The following is a 19,194-nucleotide window of genomic DNA, read 5'->3' as shown; positions in this document are numbered from 1 at the left end:
CACTCTTAGGTATGTTCGACACAAAACCGCGGGCTATTCGGCAATTGTTTACGTTCGTGCTTTGAATTCCAAAAATCGAACATATATAGAAAAAACCGTCGGGGCTGAATGTTCGGAATCCGGACAGATTCCTCTTCGGCATGATTTCAAGTGATGCTTTTATTGTGGATGGGAGTGTGACTGGTGTTGTGCATTTTTGTTAATGTTTTTTTATTGGTTGCCTTCAAGCGGTAAAGCGTTTTTTCTGCTCACGCATAATATACAGTTACCCCCAATCGCTGGATCGTCATGCCGGGTCCAGGGGTAAGATCGCCTTGGATCGCTGTCGCCAGAACAGCAACAAGTGCTCTTTTGTTAAAGCATCTCTCGAATGAATGGCCATAATATATAAGCAATAGTAGTGTTCATTAATTTTTACTTTATTCATTATAAACAGTTTCAAATGTTCCATCGATGATGCATGTCGCTTGCGATGAGGACAGTTTAATGGAAACACTTCAGTTCTACAATACGAGCCACAGGACTATGTACTCTATACAGACGTGAGCTGGTAAAAAGAGTTATTTTGATATACTAGCGAATTAAGTATTAACAAGAAGTTCAATATGCCGAGTTTGGCCAAAAATATTAACTTGATCAACAAACTAAGTAGTCTAGTGAAACGTTAAGGAGTAAATAAAAAAAAAAAGTGAACAGAACAGGGAAATATATGAGGTAATTAAGGTACCCATGAATAGTAACATTCGCGATCATGTATATGATCTACGGCGATTACTAATTAGTATATTAAGAATTAGGGCGTGCTAGACTCTGTTCTATTCTGAATCAGCCTTTAGAGTTATTTCGGCTACAATAGTCGCGTTTTTTGGTTTGTATAGATATGCATTGTCTATTATTCATATCTTCTATCGTTGTTTTTTCTTGCTCTTCGGGTTTCATTGCTATTCTACGATGTATTATGATACAATCCTAGCGGCATAAGAAGTAATTCGTTCTTCTTTTTCTAAAATTTGCATATTTTCCGCATACTAGGTAATAAAATTGTAAGGTAATGACGTTTTTCTTAGACAAGCTCAGCATATAAAAGGCTCTATCGACTGCTTATCAATACGCGCTCCATAATTCTGTGACATAATCCTGCAACTTGAAAATGCTGCTCGGGCAGCCGCAACGTAATAATAATATTCGTCAAAATCGGATCAAATTATATTGTACAAACATTTAAAACACAGCAATGTCTAAAATAATATATTTCCTGTATGACCATCAAGTTTGGAATTCCAACACAGAGGTCTTCAAGGGTTTTTACTAATAGTGCGTTAAGTATCATCAAGTTGCAAACGTTGCGTAAGTGTGTATGTAGCACCTGTTTCTCACACATAGCGGTCTGGAAGCACAGCGCTTCCAATTTGTGCAGAAAGTTCGTAGGCTCAATCGTTGGAATACAGCAGAGACATAGCAAAATAACGAAGCTCCTGTAAAAAATACTTCCTTGTCTTTTTGCACAGATCTGGGAGTGGACTGTGTCCTACCTATTAATAAGCAAAGTCTTTAGTTAGCGGGAGCTGCTGTTGCGCTTCGAACGAACGTGTTTTTAATCGTCGTTAACCCGATGATTATCGATTATTTACTTATTTAACTTATTTATTTATTAAACAAAGCCGTAAAATAAGCGAACGCGAATAAAACTGTGAGGTTTCACCTGGTATTTCACTTTCGTCAGCTGAAACTGCCGCCCGATTTGTTTGTAAATTAAACTTACAGCCTACTACAACACTCGAGCTAAATTGTTTTACATACTTATACAGCGCTCGTTGGATACCACATATGAACGAATACGTTACTAAACAAATATTTAAGATCTCTGCCGATCAGGGGCCTTACTCATCCTACTGAATAACAGAAAAAGAACGTATCTTTTGTTACCAGTTTCAAAGGTGTGAACATCCTATTCAAAATATAACAAGTGAAATGTACAAAGAAAAGCTTAGTTTACTTTTCGTTTACGAATGTCCTAAAAAAAGGTTCAGAGGCAACAAGAATTAATAAAATAAATTTAAGCAGCTTTCATGAAGTTGACTTTTATTAATCGTTTTTTTTGACAAAGTCCACAGATTGTCTTCGAAGTCAGATTAAATGTTGTTATATACTGTTTGCTATAATAATATTGAAAAATCTATCAAGTTATCGTTTCATTTGATCGAGGCTTAACGCTAAATTAAGGTAGATGATTGAAAAAAAGGTGTAATTTGAAAAGTACTTCTGTAGAGTTTCATGCATTGACACTCCATTGTCTATTTAAAAGGACGAGAAAGGTCAATAGGGTAGAATACGAATAATCAATAGCTGTCAAAAAAAAGGCTTTAAATATTTATTTACTTGTATTTTTTTTATCTTCTTTTTAAGCAGGTGAGTCCACCGAAACGAGCACTCCAACTGAAACTGGACAGTTTTTTTTTGCGAGATTCAACTGAAAGAGAGGGGGCTACTCTTGGTAGACAGTCATTCAATGGAAGTTCAAAGGAAAACAGTGGAGTTGGCGTGAACCTAGGTGCGAAAAAGGGTCTCATTACCACAACTGGGGAAACAACCCAAGATAATGAAATCTCGAAGTCGCCTAGCGTTTTGGCAGTCCCATATTCAGCCCAGGCGCACAACAATCAACACTGTATTGTCGAGGATTACTTGGTAAGAAGAAATTTTTTTTAAACAGTTTTTTTTAATCTCATTCATACAATAACCTGTTAGCATCGATGAAATTGAATTATCTTAACATTAAAAGCATTCTTACAGCATTTCCCACCAGATGGCAAAAGACTCGTATTGGCTTGTAAAGTAACTAAGGACCAGCTGAGAGAATTGTGTTGGAAGAACGGTGTTGACTGCGAGGAGTTGGGAGTATGTTGTGTTAAGCGGCTGAAGATTGCAGATGGTACGGCTGCTACAGTGAAGTACGAATCACCGAACTGGAGTCAAGGCAAGAGCAAGAGAAAGGCCTCCAGGACACAAACAAGTCCTTTGGAGGGTCAGTAATTACTACAGTTATGAACTAGTAAATTGTTTCGATTTTTTTGCTTGATGAACTTTAAACAACGGAAATCAATAACCATTGATTGCAGCTGGCAGTTACCCAAAGTAACACGTATATACTCAAAGCCACACCTAAAGGATGATGCTGAGATTGCATATAACAATTGTTATATCCTATACTCGTTAAAAAGAAACTTTCGATATAATACTCTATAGCTATTGCTCTATATTATAGATACAAAGGTCTATTACTTTTATCAAACGGTTGTTTTGTTTACAAATTTATTATATCGAGGCCTCAAATATATTTATTTAATACTTTCCTTCAATAACATTCGTCACTGTCACATTGTTGTTAACAACAAGTGGTGTTTGAAACGTGCTTTAGGAGCGAAGTATTATCATACCTGAGGTCATGCATCCTGGCTCAGCGCTTTTGTTATGAGTGAGAACTTAGAAGCCGGATCTTGAAAAGCATGGAGCCTTAAATTGCGCAATATGTGCCCTAAGCTCTACCTTGATGTAAAATTCGTTACCATTCGCAAGATTTGGTTGACTCAGTTACTCGGCATATTGATAAACAAGCTTGTTAATAAGATACTTTTTAATTTTCTTTGATAAATATGAAGAATATGAGGTTGATCAGGTAGTCAAGGTACGCATTCGAGAATCGAAATTGGAGTGCTTAATTAAATGGAAAGGCTGGGACGAAAAGTACAACCAGTGGGAACCTCTACACAACTTAGATTGTCATGTAATGCTTATCGACTACCTTGTTGAAAACAAGTACCCGTAAGTATATCATTCACCTACTTCTGGCATTTTTGTAAATATAATTTTAGAGCTTTGCTAAGCTCTCACACAAATGCTACTTCAGAGCATGTCCGAAACTTTCTTGGCTCTTCATTAACACGTCCTTTTTGACCTTTTAGGTGGTTATTGTCAATGAAGTTATTTTTGCTTAATCTGCATCCATTCTGATACTTTCTTTTACTCTCTGGTCTGCGGCAGGGATCGAATATTGGCCGGTGTGCTAAGACATATAATGGAGGTAACGCTTCTAGATAACCCAGTACTCGATCTCAAGATTGCCTATCCCCTTTTGGAAAGGAAGTTCGTGCTCTCAGAGGCAAGCCAGTACACGCAAAAAAGCCTAAAAGCCATGCGGACAGACATTACAAACTTGCGATCCAGCCAACTTTTATCCAGGATTCACGAAGAGTGAGTTTCGATACCAATATGGAGTGAATTTATAACATGTAATCTCCGTTTACTGTTTTTAACAAAGCAACGACCAGTGTCATTACCGTATTGCATCTCCCTGCAACCAAAGAGTGCAGCCTTGCAAGGTAATTGTAAACCTCTCCTCGAACTCCATTGTTTCACATTGCCGTTAGAGGCATCCTGCTGCTCTCACAGCATAATATATTTCAACAAAAACGTAGTATAAGAAGCTACTTGTAAAAAAGCTTCTAGAATAGTGGTATGGTACTTCGAATGCTAGCCTCTATCAGTATAAGATTTTCGAACGAAATTCGCAATGCCAAATGAATCTCAGTTCCACCCGATCTAAAAAAGCCATGACAATTTCCGTAAGAAAATACTTCTGTAAGTACTACAGATTGATTCATGTTGGAAATTTCACAGGTGTTTGCTTTACTATTCGAAGACAAATAAAATATAAATCAACTAAATTGCACAGCTAAAACTTATTCATATTATATCAATATAGGCTTTGCTTTATCTATGATGGAAGCAATTATTTTTTATTAATAAAGTACATTAGAAAAACCTGTCTAGCGATGCAGATTTAAAGGCCTAACCGAATACGGACACCAGGTTTTAATATATCGAACGAAAGGCGCATTCCACGAGGAGAATCTATATGAATATCTTCTGCAAAAAATTAGGCTAAGTGGGTCATTTCTAATATTCCGATTATTTCTACTTTTAGGTTTGGAGGCCCATGTAAATTCATCCGAACGATGCTTGAGCGTCAGGATTATCTTGATGAGCTAGAGAATTGGCGTGAGTCGATCAAAAAAACCGTCCGGGAGCCTGCAGCGCTGTTTGTTGAGAACTTCGTTGATAACGACCCGCCCCCAACCAACTTCCAATTTATGTCTGTGAGTGCGGGATCATGTCTGATAGAAGATGCCACCGAAAAAATGATTCTGTTTATTTACTGCCAGCACACGTAAGAAGTCTAGAAATAAGATGGTGGCATAACAGAAACAAATCAGAGTCCACCAAGCAATATCATAAGTGGCTTTCTTTATATAAATTACGAAAATCAGGTAGCCATCGCTACTAAATATGGTATTATTCATAAACGTTTTAACATGCCACATATGTGAACGAGTATATTTTCAGGACGCACTAATATCTTGCAAGCTATTAGCGGATGTTCTACTAGATGGGCAAGTGTATCAGTGGGGCGATGCACCGATGCCTTTCAATTCAAACGTTAGTACGTAACCTTCCACATCAACGAGGACGTTAGAGATCCTGTTACGTCCGTGACAGTATCAATAGAACTCACTTTCATAAACTTGCCTTTTTCGCCTAGACAAACTTGTAAATGCCTCACACCTGGCAACAGCTTGATGCATTATACCCCTTCTTATTGCGCAACTTCAAAACGTAAATCTTAGTCCCTTTTGGATATATATCAATTGAGTCGTAAGTATTTTTTAAATTTTCGAACATGGGTTTCCCGAAACATAAATTTTTCGTCGTAAACTTTTTCTTTGATGAAATTTAACCTACACCGTTCCGGAATTACCCACATGGATATATATATATCCGGGTAAACAAGCATTTTAACATGGTTGGTTAGGTAATACACTTCATAGCGTCATGTTTTGTTTTTCAGTGTGATTTTTCGTGAATGCTGGCAAGTTCAGCTCTTTTCTGGAAAAGTAAAAACGAGTCAAAGCTTTCGCTTTTACTCATTTTTACTTTCCGCAGATCTGCTTCCTTACAGCTATCGTGAAAAGCTCTAGGTGGTTTGTCCGGATTCACAATTCTTTTCATATTTTGCAGTATTCATATCTTGTTTTCAGTGACCTATCGCTCATAGTAGTTTGCCCCAAGAATTTATTCTATGATTTTTCTTATTATTAAAATAGTACTTTTTTGAACAGGTTGAATGCACAATCCCCAACCAATGGTCCAGGGCCATTTGTGTTGAATTCGTGCTTGTTCATCGATTTGTTGGTATGTTAGCTAGTCTCTGGAATCTGTTCAGTGAAGGGTTTGTTAAGGATAAACAACAACAGTATGGGCCATGGAAGTAGCAATGTTTTTAGGGGGCACATTGGTATGTTGGCTACACGTGAGTGTTCTCAGGCGTAAATTTGAAATGCAGAGTTTTTTCATCACTCTTGTCCTACTTTAAAGAACACTTAACTCTATTTTGCCTTGTTAGGGATTCTTCGGATACCTATATATATATATAAATAGATTTTACTCGCTTTAGACGATAGAGGGTGTAGCTAATTATTAATCTGCCTGTAAATCCAGAACTAGCCAATGAATTCCTGAGAGTTCAATAGATGAGAACAAATGCATGGACATCAATAGTGTTATACTGAATCGCACTATTAATTCACATACATGCCGTATACAATTCGATTATAGACGTTTAATTATCTTAATATGTTTTTGAATACAGATAGTCAACTCTCACAGTAACTTGTAAACTCGTAGGTAAATTCTTGTACAGAGGTTATACATCAATTGTGCCTTAGACTAGCGCGTAGTAAATTAAACTTAAGTAATGAGCCGGTTAAGACCAATTTCGGTGTATGACTTTAAGATCAACTGAAGTGAGCCTTAGGGATATATACACAGAAGTTTCTGAAGAGATTGCAATTTATTTGGGTTTAATAATATTCACATAATTTGCAACATTTGGTAGTCATAAACTGCGGTGTTTATTTGCAGTTTTGGAGGAATCGTGCAGTTTAAGATAATCAGTATATAGTTTATATTTAGATTTATACCTTCCATGTCTAAAATATAAATGCAAGGTGAAAAGGAACGCAGATAATTAATTCCCCGAGGCGCCGTGTAAACCCTATAAATAAGTTTATGTATCATTCTAATTTCCGAATTCTCAGTATATTATTTTAATATTTTGCTCTTCGTTTTGTTAGAAACCACAGAAAGACACCATAAATGCTATCTACGGCACTATAGCGTGAATGATTGTCACCACTGTTGACGAGTCTGGTATAATTGACTGCTCCAAAATGATGACTAAGTTCTCTGTTGCGTTAGTAAAAGCTGTATCAAGCGTTCTAGCGTAACCATTGTCTCATCCACAGGGTATGTTTAATATAATCAATAGTTGATGGACCATTTTCAATATATGAGTAAATAAAGGCTGCTTCTATGGTGTTTGGTTTTAGAAGTGCCTAACTGTCGAATATAAAAATTACATAATATAACTAAAAGCCTGGACGTTTTGCAAAAAATCCGCTAACTGGCAAGAACATTACGAATAAGATCTCTTCACAGAGAGGCATTTGCTGCGTTGGTATATTTATATGTGTATATATATATATATATATATATATATATATATATATATATATATACAGACTGTGTCCAAGAAGATGTATACATTGTAATCTGATTGACAATGACTGGTGCCAATTATCTAAATTTACTGCAAGAATCAGTGTTATTACATATTCGAGAGGACTTTAGTAGAGACAGTGAGTTTGGTTCGAACAGCACCTGCACACAGTGGTTGTGACGTGAGAGCATATTTTGATAAGAACCTTATAAACAAATGGGTAAGACAAAAACCGCCATAAAATGGCCTTCCCCTTCCCCAGACCTAACTCCAATGCCTTTTCTTCGTGGGTTGCCTAAAAGAAATTTACACGGGAAAACCGACGACTCTGAAAGCCTGTTGAAGCTTTTAAAGTAATAGCCTGCTTTTAATAGCTATGTAGATCACAGTGATAGTAATTTCAAACATCTGTGATTGGAGATAAATTACACATTTTATATAGAATCTTTTGTAGTCAATAATCTTTATATGTAAATAAAAATTAAAGTTACGATCATTCAAACAATGTATACATTTTTTGGGACACTATATATCCGCTAGCATCACTTAGAAAATATTAAGATGTATCAAGTACACCTGTGGCAACAGCAAACAGAACGAGCATTTTTATTATAATATAAACACTTCAGAGAACTTGCTGGCGACAGTTTCGGTATGTCTTGCTGTTGCAAGACGCTGGGGTATTTGTACTACTGGTAGTAACCAAAGAAATATAGAAAAGGAGCAAAAAAATAAAGATGAATCGAATCCAAGGCATGGAAGGTCAAAGGTTTAATGCGTAGAGAGGAGCTGCGGACTGATGGGAGCTAAAAGAAGCGGGTACAAGAGAACTAGTAGGCCAAGTTTGCTAAGCTGATAAGAGCCACTTATCCGTAACGTAATAACTTGGAAAAAAAATTATCTCAATCCGCCGTCTCTGCAGTTCGCTTGCCTTTTGTAGCTTTTTACCTATGTAGATGGCCGGATATTCTTGTGTGCAATAGGATCGGAAATGAGTGGCGCATAGCGAATGTGATAGTGCAAGTTATTGGTATGCATGTCTCAACTGTTCGTACATATATAGCTAAGATTCTCGAATTTAATTGAAGTGCAGTTAGCCCACAATTTGCCATTAACAAGCATGCCGTAAGCAGACGGACAGAAGAGCCTATCCAGGGCAATCTGTCGTGGTAGATGGATCTGACTCGACCGTTCAGTGAGTTGTCCTTCTGCCTTTATCGATGGAATGACTTGTATGTGTCCGTTACTTGTATGTGGCCGCCGTTTTACAGTGTGATTAGTTCCGGCGTAGAAAGTAACTAGCGTATGATAGGGACGCGCTTGGTTTAGGATGCGGCCTATAAAATTGTTTACTATTGTAGGCACGGTAGCTCCCATAACAAACCGTTTTTGTTTACCATATCCGAAACTTACATGTTCCTTGAAACGGTTTTAGCAACTGAAACAGGTTTAGACGTTGTTATATTACGATCTTACCATTATTCTCCTTTTCTGTCTTCAAATCTTCTTTTTTATGTCCATATTTGTCTGTCAAATGGAGTGCATTGAAAGGACCAGGAATAGATGAACTGATTTTATACTTTCTTTACTTTTCGAAGAAAAACAAAAGACAAACATGCCTGAGATTTCATGATGGTGTATAACTCAAAAGGATTACCTTCATTACACTTTAAACGACTGTTTAGCAACGCACTTTTGTAGCAACTGTATTGAAGTAATACGTTTCCACTTTCCTTCCGATGTGTTCCATCCCCCTCGCAACATATTTTGAGTCGAGAATTAACAGTAGAACAACTTTCATTGCTTGAAGAGTACACATATTTTGTTTTCTGCTTCTTTTAATCGTTACTCGTGGCCTTTTGTGCGTGTATGCGTTTTATTGTGAAAATCTACATCCATCCGATAATTACTATGCTTTTAGGACTACACGTACGCCGAAGGCATCATGATTGAGCGAGCCGAATTGGGGTGTCGCTGTAGAGACTGTTACAAGGACGGCTGCGGAGGCCTCCATAATGAGCGTCAGAAAGCCTACAATGAGAGGGGAGTTCTGACTGTTGCCTGCCGGCGGAGTAACAGTGGGATCATCGAATGCAATGCGTCCTGTACATGTCCGGCATCCTGTTTCAACCGTGTCACACAGGTATGAAGTTAAGCTGCTATTCAAAAGGAATACATAAAGTTGTTAAGTAGTTCTTTAACCTCAAAGGTGAATGTTTTCTATCTCTGTTCGCACGATTCGTAACTAGGTTACTTACGTTATCGAGGTAAAAAGCATTCTGAGTAATAATAATTCAACTTTGCTCATGTCACAGATTAGGGTGAGAAACTTTTTTCAAAGAGCTGATGTCTCCTTCTCTCAGGTGGTCTGCAGGACGTGTGTCGATATTTCCTGACGATTCGTGTAGCGATCGTAGCGACTTACGTGACGTGCGTCGACTCTGACTTTCTTTTACCTTGGAAGATGTCCTGGTTGAACCTTTTTCTGATTACGTTTGGAGCAAATATTGGTCGCTTATTTTCGTTGAAAATGGCTAAAGAATTGCTGATTCCGTTCAGTTTATTTAGTTAAGCACTTCGATGAATAAACCTACTTCCTTCCGCTTTAGAGTTTACACTGTAACACGTGCGCCTCTAGCATGCCGTCGAAGTTTGGTTACTTCTGTTGAGTGGTTTCGCATCCAGAAATGAACGCCGTTTTTAAACTTTCGTTATACATTGTTCAGTTGTATGTGGCTTGGATATCATCCACCTCGTATCTTCGTCGGGTTGTTAGAGTAGAACAACCTTATCTACGAAGCTTGTAAACTTATGTGGTATTCCTATAGAATTGTAGGTCATTTGCAACTGCTCCTCTTTAATCGGTTTCGTGTTTTTCGCGTGGGTTTACCGGGAAAGCATCACTTACAGAATGCATGTCACATGATGAAAACACGACTCCTAATTTTACAATATCATCACTCTCTTTATACCTAACTATAGGCGCTCACGCACTGGCGCAAAACAGCAAAAAGCGTTTATCCTTGGAACAAATGCATTTAATAGTACAGTGCCACCGTAGAGGGTTGCTATTTCCACCGACCGAATTGATCAATACCGTTTAAATCTAGCTTCTAATTGAAATATATAAAGTAGAAATTGATAAATGTGTTTTCGCAGCGAGGCCGGCAGGTGCCAGTGACAATCTTCAAGACAGATAATGGCCGAGGCTGGGGGCTGAGAGCAAACGCTCCGATACGCGCTTGGAGCTTTGTTATGGAGTATTTAGGCGAAGTGATTACTTCTGAAATGGCAGGTCAACGTACTGATGACACCTATCTCTTTGACATTGACTTCAACACGGAGCGCGAAGCTAAATACACCGTTGATGCTCTCCAATGCGGCAATTGCTCACATTTTATAAATCATTCGGTAAGGTAGACTTCTGTACTTATCCAACTAGAGGGCGATACACTTAGATACAGATGATCCTCGTTCTTTGATCCTTTGAGGTTTAGTTAGGTCCAGTTTGGCTTACGTAACAATATCGTAATTATAAAACACGTAATAGTAATATAAGTAAATAAATATCTTAAAAAAATGGAAAAGTATTAATGCGATTCTTCGTCCACACCATTTTAAATAATAACATACGGAATGTTATTCATCATCTTAAACTAGTCGAATTATTATCGAGCTAGATGATCAAGCGAAAGCGGCTATGGAGATAAATATAAATATATCAGCCTATCACGCAACGATAAATTAGCAGCTGATTAATGTTGTTGTAATAATTAATGTACGCTCCATTATTGATTTCATTACAGTGCAATCCAAACTTGGTTGTCATTCCGGTTTGGGTGGATAATCTCGACTTGCTGATGCCACGCTTAGCATTTTTCTCCAGTCGGGATATTCGTAAGCATGAGGAACTCACGTTTGACTATCGCGTCAATGGTAGGGTTTGCCACACATCTATGCTTTCTAGTGTTTAAATAAATTGCTGCAGAAATAAGAGGAATCTGATTGTACAAGAAGTTATTAACTTACTTTTTAAAAATATTGAAAGTAAGTTGACTTCTATTCCGAGAAAGAATAATATAAATTACAACTTCCGCGTATTACAATTGTTCGCAAAGATTCAGATGAATGCTAAACATTAAATGCATTATTTACATCGATTTATTGTAAGCACTCTCTACCCAACTCTTTTTCAGTAACGGAGGCGGAGTCCTTGGATTTATCCCGTGCTTCCATGGACGATAACCCTGCTGCTCCAGGCCGACTATTGTTCCAGTGCCGTTGCGGAGCAGAGAACTGTAGAGGGCAATTTAACTAACAGGAAAAAAAACTGTTCTTTCCATAAAAAATATGAACATTTTAGTTTTTCAAATTGGAACCGCAACAAGTATATATAAAACTCAGCAAATGAACTAACGATAATGGAGTGAAAACACTATCTAATCCAGTATTGTCCCAAATGGAGACAAAATTTCTTCTTAAATGATCTTCACATAATAGGCGAGTAATTATACTTAGACAGTTTGTACCATACAGCCACTGCGGGGCATTTTCAATACATTGCGAAAAATAGGAAAAGGCAGCAAAAACCAGCTTGTGTTGAAAGGACTGAAGCCAATTATTTATGATCCTTTTGTTTGATGTATGCCCATTGAACCATTCCCGGGCTCGCACATATGTTGTAGAAATAATGCGCGACCAGAAAGAAATCGTGTCAGAGGAACAAATCTGACAAAAAAGGACTCTTATCAAAAAGAATGAGGAAGTTGTTATGTTTAATAGTAACGCCTCGTTGCGTTTACGCACAGAATGAAAAACGTCTAATGGGAAAATAGACGTGTGCCACTTTCGATTTATCTATTAGATATTTGATTGTAGACACTATGGGCGTGTATCTGTGTGTGCTTGTGACTTAGCCTTGCCACTGATGCTAATCGTAGCTTGGTCGAATTCATGTTGTGTTGATATTTTATGTCAGACTTTACAGTTCTATTCTACGTGAAATTATAAGGCTACCGAACTCACTGAGAAAGTGGGATCGGATGTTATATTATATTCGAGAAACTAATATTGGGTGTTACAGTTGAACAGAAAACAACTGCCCGAATCAAACATGGGTACGCAGCAATTGTCAGAATCGCTGGTCTCTAGAAATCCAGTGCACTTTGATAAAGATTTCAGAACAAAATTATCGGAGGTAGGTATTGAAACTTTGTAACAAACGAAATAAGGAACGTTTCAAAATGTCTAAAGAACTGATATTCTGTGCGTGCTCCAAGTAGCGTTCAAATAGTTCGTAAGACTAATATGAGATGCTTTGTAACAATCTGCATAGAAACAATTTGTATTTCAAGACGAATTTGTACACATATTTACGTTTAAGTTTTTGACTAATTGCGTCATTTGTGATGGACCAAATATATATATATATATACAGTGTAGGTTCAGCATAACAGCCGTTCGCAGTTAATAATCAGTCGTAAGACAAGCCTAGTTAAAAATAGCAATTAATAAAAAATCTGTAGCATTTATAAACAGTTTATATTAATAAGGTTTTATTATTGATCCATGCCTAAAGATGTTTGCTCAAAATAAGTGTAAAACCAGAATAGGAGGAGCATGCGAAAAAGAAATTTGTTTGTAGCTACACTAGCTCAAACCGCTCTCTTCGAGCCTGACCTGTGTCACTACAAAGAACCTTTTATACCAGTTTGCTGGCCCGGCGTTCAGCCATTGACGATGTTTGCGCATGTTGCAATTTCATTGATTTTTCATTTATATCACATATGTAAGGTGGTGTATATCAATAGTGGAACCAGCGTCCAGCATTTCTGGCTTTTTCAGTTAAAAGTTGAAAACCCCAAACGATCGTAAATATCACACTTTTACCTTTGTACAACATTTGGGTGAGCTGTCTATCGATTCTGTAGTACTAGTACGATCCTAATAATTTTTAGTGCGGTTTTTTTATTACCAAAAGTGTAGATTGACAAAAATGGTTGATCTTCACGAAAGTAAAATCAGTCTTGTTATATACTTGTTGTACATACATTTAAATGTACCTCAGTGATCGCTTGCTATAGAGAAAAGAATAAAGTAAAATAACTCAAGAACCCTTATATATTTCTTTCGTACCATAATACATCGTCTTTCAAACAGGTCATAATCCTAGGAACAGTCGATTGAATACTGCCAACAAGACATACTGACCTCATTGGTAGTCCAAACGATTTTTATTGGGCATGAGCGAAAAAAGCTATAAAAGAACGCTAGTAAGACCAATTATAATAAATAAGCGTAGCTTTTTATTATACTTCAATGCCTTAAAATAAAAATATTAAAGTCATTTAGTCCGAATGTACATTCAGGCACTACTTATTTATCTTTAAATGTTTACAGTTTTACGTCCGATGCCGTCGTTAAGCTTTCTGTCAGGCGGGTGGCTTTCAGCACGAAAGGAAGTGAGTTCACGCTCGAGTTTTAACCCAGACCACCAGGTACCTGTCAATTTTAGCAGACAAATACGCTACCCATAATGCCATCAACGTTCATCACGTGATACTTCCCGATGGCAGATTAGTAAGTGGCGTAATTGCCTGCTAATATATAAGAACACCTGGTGGGATAGATTCGAATACCGGCATAGGCACACTTTGTTTCGAGCTGGTAAGCAGCCGTCTGATGAAATGCCAAACGGTGGCCGTTTGTAAAACTCAAAACATTGGGTTATTCTTAACTAACAGTTCCAACAATCCCAAATAAGCCAATAGCCTAATTATTTATCAGCAAGTATTTCAATCGGATTTAACAGCTTCAAAATTGGATAAAAAATAGTTGATGGGAAATGGCATTTAATGCACAAGTAGCAGCTTTAATTCATTGTCACTATATTCCAAGATGCTCAAAACAGCACTTTCAGCTTCTTCAAAATGTTCCGAACGACAGGATGCATTTAGGATATGCTATATACCGTACTGTATTTCTGATCTTAACAAAAAATAGCAAACCTAAGGATAATTGTTTGTACTTTTCCGTGCGGAACTGCCATAGAGCATTGTTTTAGGCGGCGGGCTTTCATCATGGAATGTAGTGTATTCACGCTCAGTTTCAGTCTAAATAACTACGTGTCCGCAAATTTTATAGACAAACATCACAATTATGGAGATAAAAGACGCGCAAATTTTTAAACAACTGCTACCATGCCAGACTGCTGTTGCTCATTGTTACTGTATTTCGCAGAGGTACGGTCGTGTTGATTTTCTTTTCCTTCGCTCTCGAAAATTTGAATGATTGCGCGCTGAAGCGTGTTTGTTTTGGTCCTCTAGCCGGCAGGTAGTTTCGGTTGGCGTCAACATCCGGCAGTATAACCGAAAGTTGGGTTCTGTGTAGTTTTGAAGGTTATTTCGCTGGGAAACCTTTCAGGGTGAGCATTGGGCAAGATAATGTTTATTAGCGGGAGATATTTTAACTGTTTTTCGTGTGTGTTTTATCGATATTGTTGACGACGGCGACCGTGTACTTGGCAAATGCTAAATTCTCCTTCCTGTGTCCTTCCAGTGTTCCGTCGAGCAGTTCTGGTAGGTTGGTGTTTTACTACCCGAACGGACGGTGTGAAATGGCTCTCGTCACGCGACTGGGCAGCCGGAGGAGCATTCTATCTCAGGCTCCAATCCGTCAGCTGTCGACGAACCGCACTCAGGGTATCACTGGCCGAGGCCAAAAGGCAGCTTATGCCGTCCTTGGGCTGGCCGGTGCGGGAGCCGCCGGTGTTCTGATTGCCCTCGAAAGCTCGCCGTTACATGCGGTTGATCTTATCGTTCATCCTTCGAAGTACGATTGGCCTCACTCGAAAACGATAGCTAGTTTGGATCACGCATCTATTCGACGAGGATATGAGGTTCGTTGACTTCTCTGTTATATTCCTATTACATATTGTCCTTGGAAACTTAAGTCTCCTCCCAACTCGTAGGGGAGTCCGCTCGGCATCTACTCTAAAATCAGTTTCTCCAAATGCGTTCTGATAAAAGTGATGTAAGTACTATAGGTGTAAGAGACATACTCCCACAAACACCTGAAGCCTGTTCAGTAATTTAAATACAATATAAAGATGTGTTTTTATGCGCAAAAACATTAACAGTAGTAGGATTGTTTGTTCGCGTAAGCGCATAGAAGATACGAATTTGCATCGGTTTACTTTGAAGTGTTTAAAAAATATTAGAGCTCACAAATATATTTTGTGTTATTGTAGCTTTTTGGCAAAAGACACCTCCTTAGAAGTACTTAATTCCTGCAGATCAAACACTAGAGCATACTATTAAATGAATGATTTTATAGAATCTTTAATAAAGAGCAATAAAGCTTCTGCTAAGCAATTGGGTTTGGCAGTAGTTTATGCGAAAATACTTGACCGGCTAGTAGGTCATGCTCAAACGTTGCTTACTAAGAAAATCTGATAGCCAAAAGAAATTTTAACAAAACTCTGTTCTAAAAATATGTTAACCTGCTCACTTTTTTCCGAAATGAAATTGGTTTGTGCAAGTATCCCCAATAATTGTTACCTTGATATCATAATCCTATAATATCGACATGGAACTTGATTTCAGTAGCAATTCATATTTTGACTGTCATTTTCCATCCGCCGATTATAAAAGTGGCTCATAAACTTTATATATATATACATTTGTATATAATAATATATAAATATATAAAAATAAAAATATAATAAAAATAAAAAGGTTTAAAACAAGCAAAATAATTATTGTCCCATCTTTGTCTGATGGAAACACTTTCTGCTGTTACCTTAAACATAATAATAACTGAAAATAAAAGTATTTTGTGTTTATAATTTTAAAAAGAATTTACAATTAGGATCTGTTAAGATGTAAATAAGAGAAGATATCCTTTTTACATAACTAACTCTTTCATATTTTCACAGTTTATGTAACTATATACTAGGACAAGCACCTGTAGTATGTAAGACTGATCGTATACGATAGTACAAACCTACTTTATGTATTGAATCTGTTAAACTGATAGCGCAACAAGTACATCGATCCTTAGATTAAAGATAAGAATTTCTTATTTCTAACTGTAATAAATAATTACGTGAAGTGAGTTACTTTGTTGACTTCTGTTGTTACAAGCGCAAACCATGCAAATACATGGTTTTACTTTTTCGATGTTGCCTATTAATTCCGTGTACTGTCCTCTTCGAATTTTATACAATTTGTTTTTTTAAGCGCAGGTTTACAAGCAAGTCTGTGCTGCATGTCACAGCTTGAAGTATATTGCTTATCGAAATTTGGTCGGTGTCTGTTTTACGGAGGAAGAGGCGAAGAGTGAGGCAGCAGAAATCATGGTTACCGATGGCCCTAACGACGCTGGCGAGATGTACCAAAGACCAGGCAAACTTTCTGACTACTTCCAGGTAAATCAATCCTTATAAAAGTGGTAATATGTTTACTTCTTCTAAAATATATAACTCTACAGACATATTGATTTTGAAACATGAAGTTCAGAACCGTCTTTGTTTTTTGAAATAACATGTAGAAAGAGCACTTCGCTTTTGCTACTTATGTCACAAAATTCTGTCAAATAGCACCCTTTACGCTGTTAATAGATGAATCCTAGTACCTTAGTTCTAAATTAGATTACTGAATGACACGAATAAAATCAATCGACTAAAATGTGTGCGCTCCATATTCATTTTTGCAGGATCCCTATCCGAACGAGCAAGCTGCGCGTGCTGCAAATAACGGCGCATACCCACCCGATCTTTCATTTATAACTTCGGCTCGCCACGGAGGCGAAGACTACATCTTCTCTCTACTGACGGGCTACACAGACCCACCGGCTGGTGTTGAATTGCAAGAAGGCCAACACTATAATCCTTACTTCCTAGGAAATGCCATTGCTATGGGTCAAATGCTGTTTGACGAGGCGATCGAATACCAGGACGGTACGCCCGCAACGGCTTCCCAGTTAGCCAAGGATGTCACCTGTTTCTTGAAATGGTGTGCTGAATTTGAGCACGATGTTCGCAAAACACTGTTTATCAAAGTAATGTTGATTTTGCCTTTACTGACATATGCTTCGTGGTACATGAAGCGAGTGAAGTGGTCGTCGCTCAAGACTAGGAAAATTGTCTACAAGCCGAAAAAATACGATTAAAAGGCAGGTCCAGGCAAGTAGCTCACCGCCCCCAACAAGAATGTGAGGGAAAAAATGCAGAAAAAAATTACTACAACTACCAAATCAACAACTACAAAATACAGAAGAAATAGAACCCTTCTGTATACGATGCATGACCCACCCATAGCTTTTCATCTTCTTTGAAAACGAATTTCGATATTAAAAGGGACGGTAATATAGAGTAAAGTAATGGTAAGTGGTATATGGAACAACAAAGGAAACCTTAAGGCAGAACATAAGTGCATAGGAAAGTTTTATATACATGAACTACAAATATAATCAAATCCCAGAAGACTAAGCCAATTACAATACAACCAACAACAATTACAAATACATATTATCAAAACAGAGCAAAACCCCACGAACCTTAACAAATATAGTAAAATGTATACGAAGTGGACATAAGAAATCCTTTAGAAAACACAAGTGAGGGTGGAAGGAACACCGGAGCACTTATGTATCATCGAGTGAATAGAATATATGATTATAACTTACCACTTCCTTCTGATTACTGGAACGTGGTAGCGGTAAGGGTCAACTTACGACGCGTTAGTACACAGAAAAAGAATATCTTTTCCTATGTACCAACTGAACAGAGCGAAAGCGTAAAAGAGAAAAAGAGAGAAAGGAAGGAGCGCAAACACGAAGACAAATGGAAGAAACATGCATGAAACAAAGGAATGAGATTTTTAATTCTTTCCGCCAATAAATTTTAGGTTTGGCGGAGCACGTTTTACCATTAGTGCCCTGGACGGCCTTGGTGAAGCTTATGTAGATAAGAAAAAATAAATAAAAATAAAACACGATACAATAAAAAATATATATTTATTCTGAGTGTTTACTTGAAAAGAGAAATATTGGCTTTATCCGTAATTTGATTTCGACGCAGAGCAAATATTTAACCAATTCATTAAAATCTGGATACAAAACGAGTTTTATTCTTCACTTTCATGCTATGATTCCCATATATATAATAATATCGCCGTCTTATAAACAAAATACTTTGATCGACAACAGCTAAGTATGTGTAAAATATCTCGGCGAAAAAATTGTTTGGTTTTCCAAGGTCTTCAAAACTGTCTGACAACGAATACCTTATCTTTATATATACGACGGCGGATTGACATAAACGGTAAGTAGATTTTTAGAAGAAAATATTTTTATCAAATACCAGTATTGATTTCAAGGAAACAATTGGCTTAAAGAAAGGTACTTCTGATACACATTTTATGAAAGTTTCTCGCGAACTTGGGTGATGTGGAACGATCTTGGATGGAGTTTTATTTTTTATACGACGCTTCATCTCTCCATGAATTCTAAAATAATTTTGCGAATAATTATTAGCATTCTTCGAAGAATCAGTCAACCTTTGCGGAGTCAAAAAACCT

At 37.4% G+C, this 19,194-nt stretch overlaps 2 protein-coding genes across 5 annotated transcripts; both read left to right on the top strand.

Moving 5' to 3' along the window:
- Positions 1-43: 43 nt before the first annotated feature.
- Positions 44-13,728, top strand: LOC111246042 (histone-lysine N-methyltransferase SUV39H2-like). Of its 4 annotated transcripts, none has more exons than XM_022795249.2 (10): positions 44-303; positions 2,410-2,688; positions 2,794-3,025; positions 3,660-3,822; positions 4,042-4,251; positions 4,985-5,156; positions 9,537-9,758; positions 10,775-11,026; positions 11,422-11,551; positions 11,812-13,728. In XM_022795249.2, exons 1-10 carry the CDS (start codon positions 289-291, stop codon positions 11,931-11,933), a joined length of 1,797 nt encoding a protein of 598 aa, XP_022650984.1. In that variant the 5' UTR covers positions 44-288; the 3' UTR covers positions 11,934-13,728. The 4 variants fall into 4 exon arrangements, with proteins under 4 accessions (XP_022650984.1, XP_086836009.1, XP_086836008.1 ...); XM_086979883.1 differs by having other exon boundaries at positions 2,407-2,688; positions 2,794-2,977; XM_086979882.1 differs by having other exon boundaries at positions 2,407-2,688.
- A 1,168-nt stretch (positions 13,729-14,896) lies between these two features.
- On the top strand, positions 14,897-18,628 carry Cyt-c1 (Cytochrome c1). The gene is made up of 4 exons (XM_022792442.2): positions 14,897-15,038; positions 15,173-15,512; positions 16,860-17,042; positions 17,330-18,628. The coding sequence occupies exons 2-4, from the start codon at positions 15,231-15,233 to the stop codon at positions 17,783-17,785; spliced, it is 921 nt and encodes a 306-aa protein (XP_022648177.1). The 5' UTR covers positions 14,897-15,038; positions 15,173-15,230; the 3' UTR covers positions 17,786-18,628.
- Positions 18,629-19,194: the final 566 nt, after the last annotated feature.

This window comes from Varroa destructor, unplaced genomic scaffold (genome assembly GCF_002443255.2).
Source record: "Varroa destructor unplaced genomic scaffold, Vdes_3.0 BEIS01000002.1, whole genome shotgun sequence".
NCBI classification, from domain to species: Eukaryota; Metazoa; Arthropoda; class Arachnida; order Mesostigmata; family Varroidae; genus Varroa; species Varroa destructor.
Note: the sequence above shows the minus strand (reverse complement) of the source record. Positions and strands in the feature narration are given on the sequence as shown.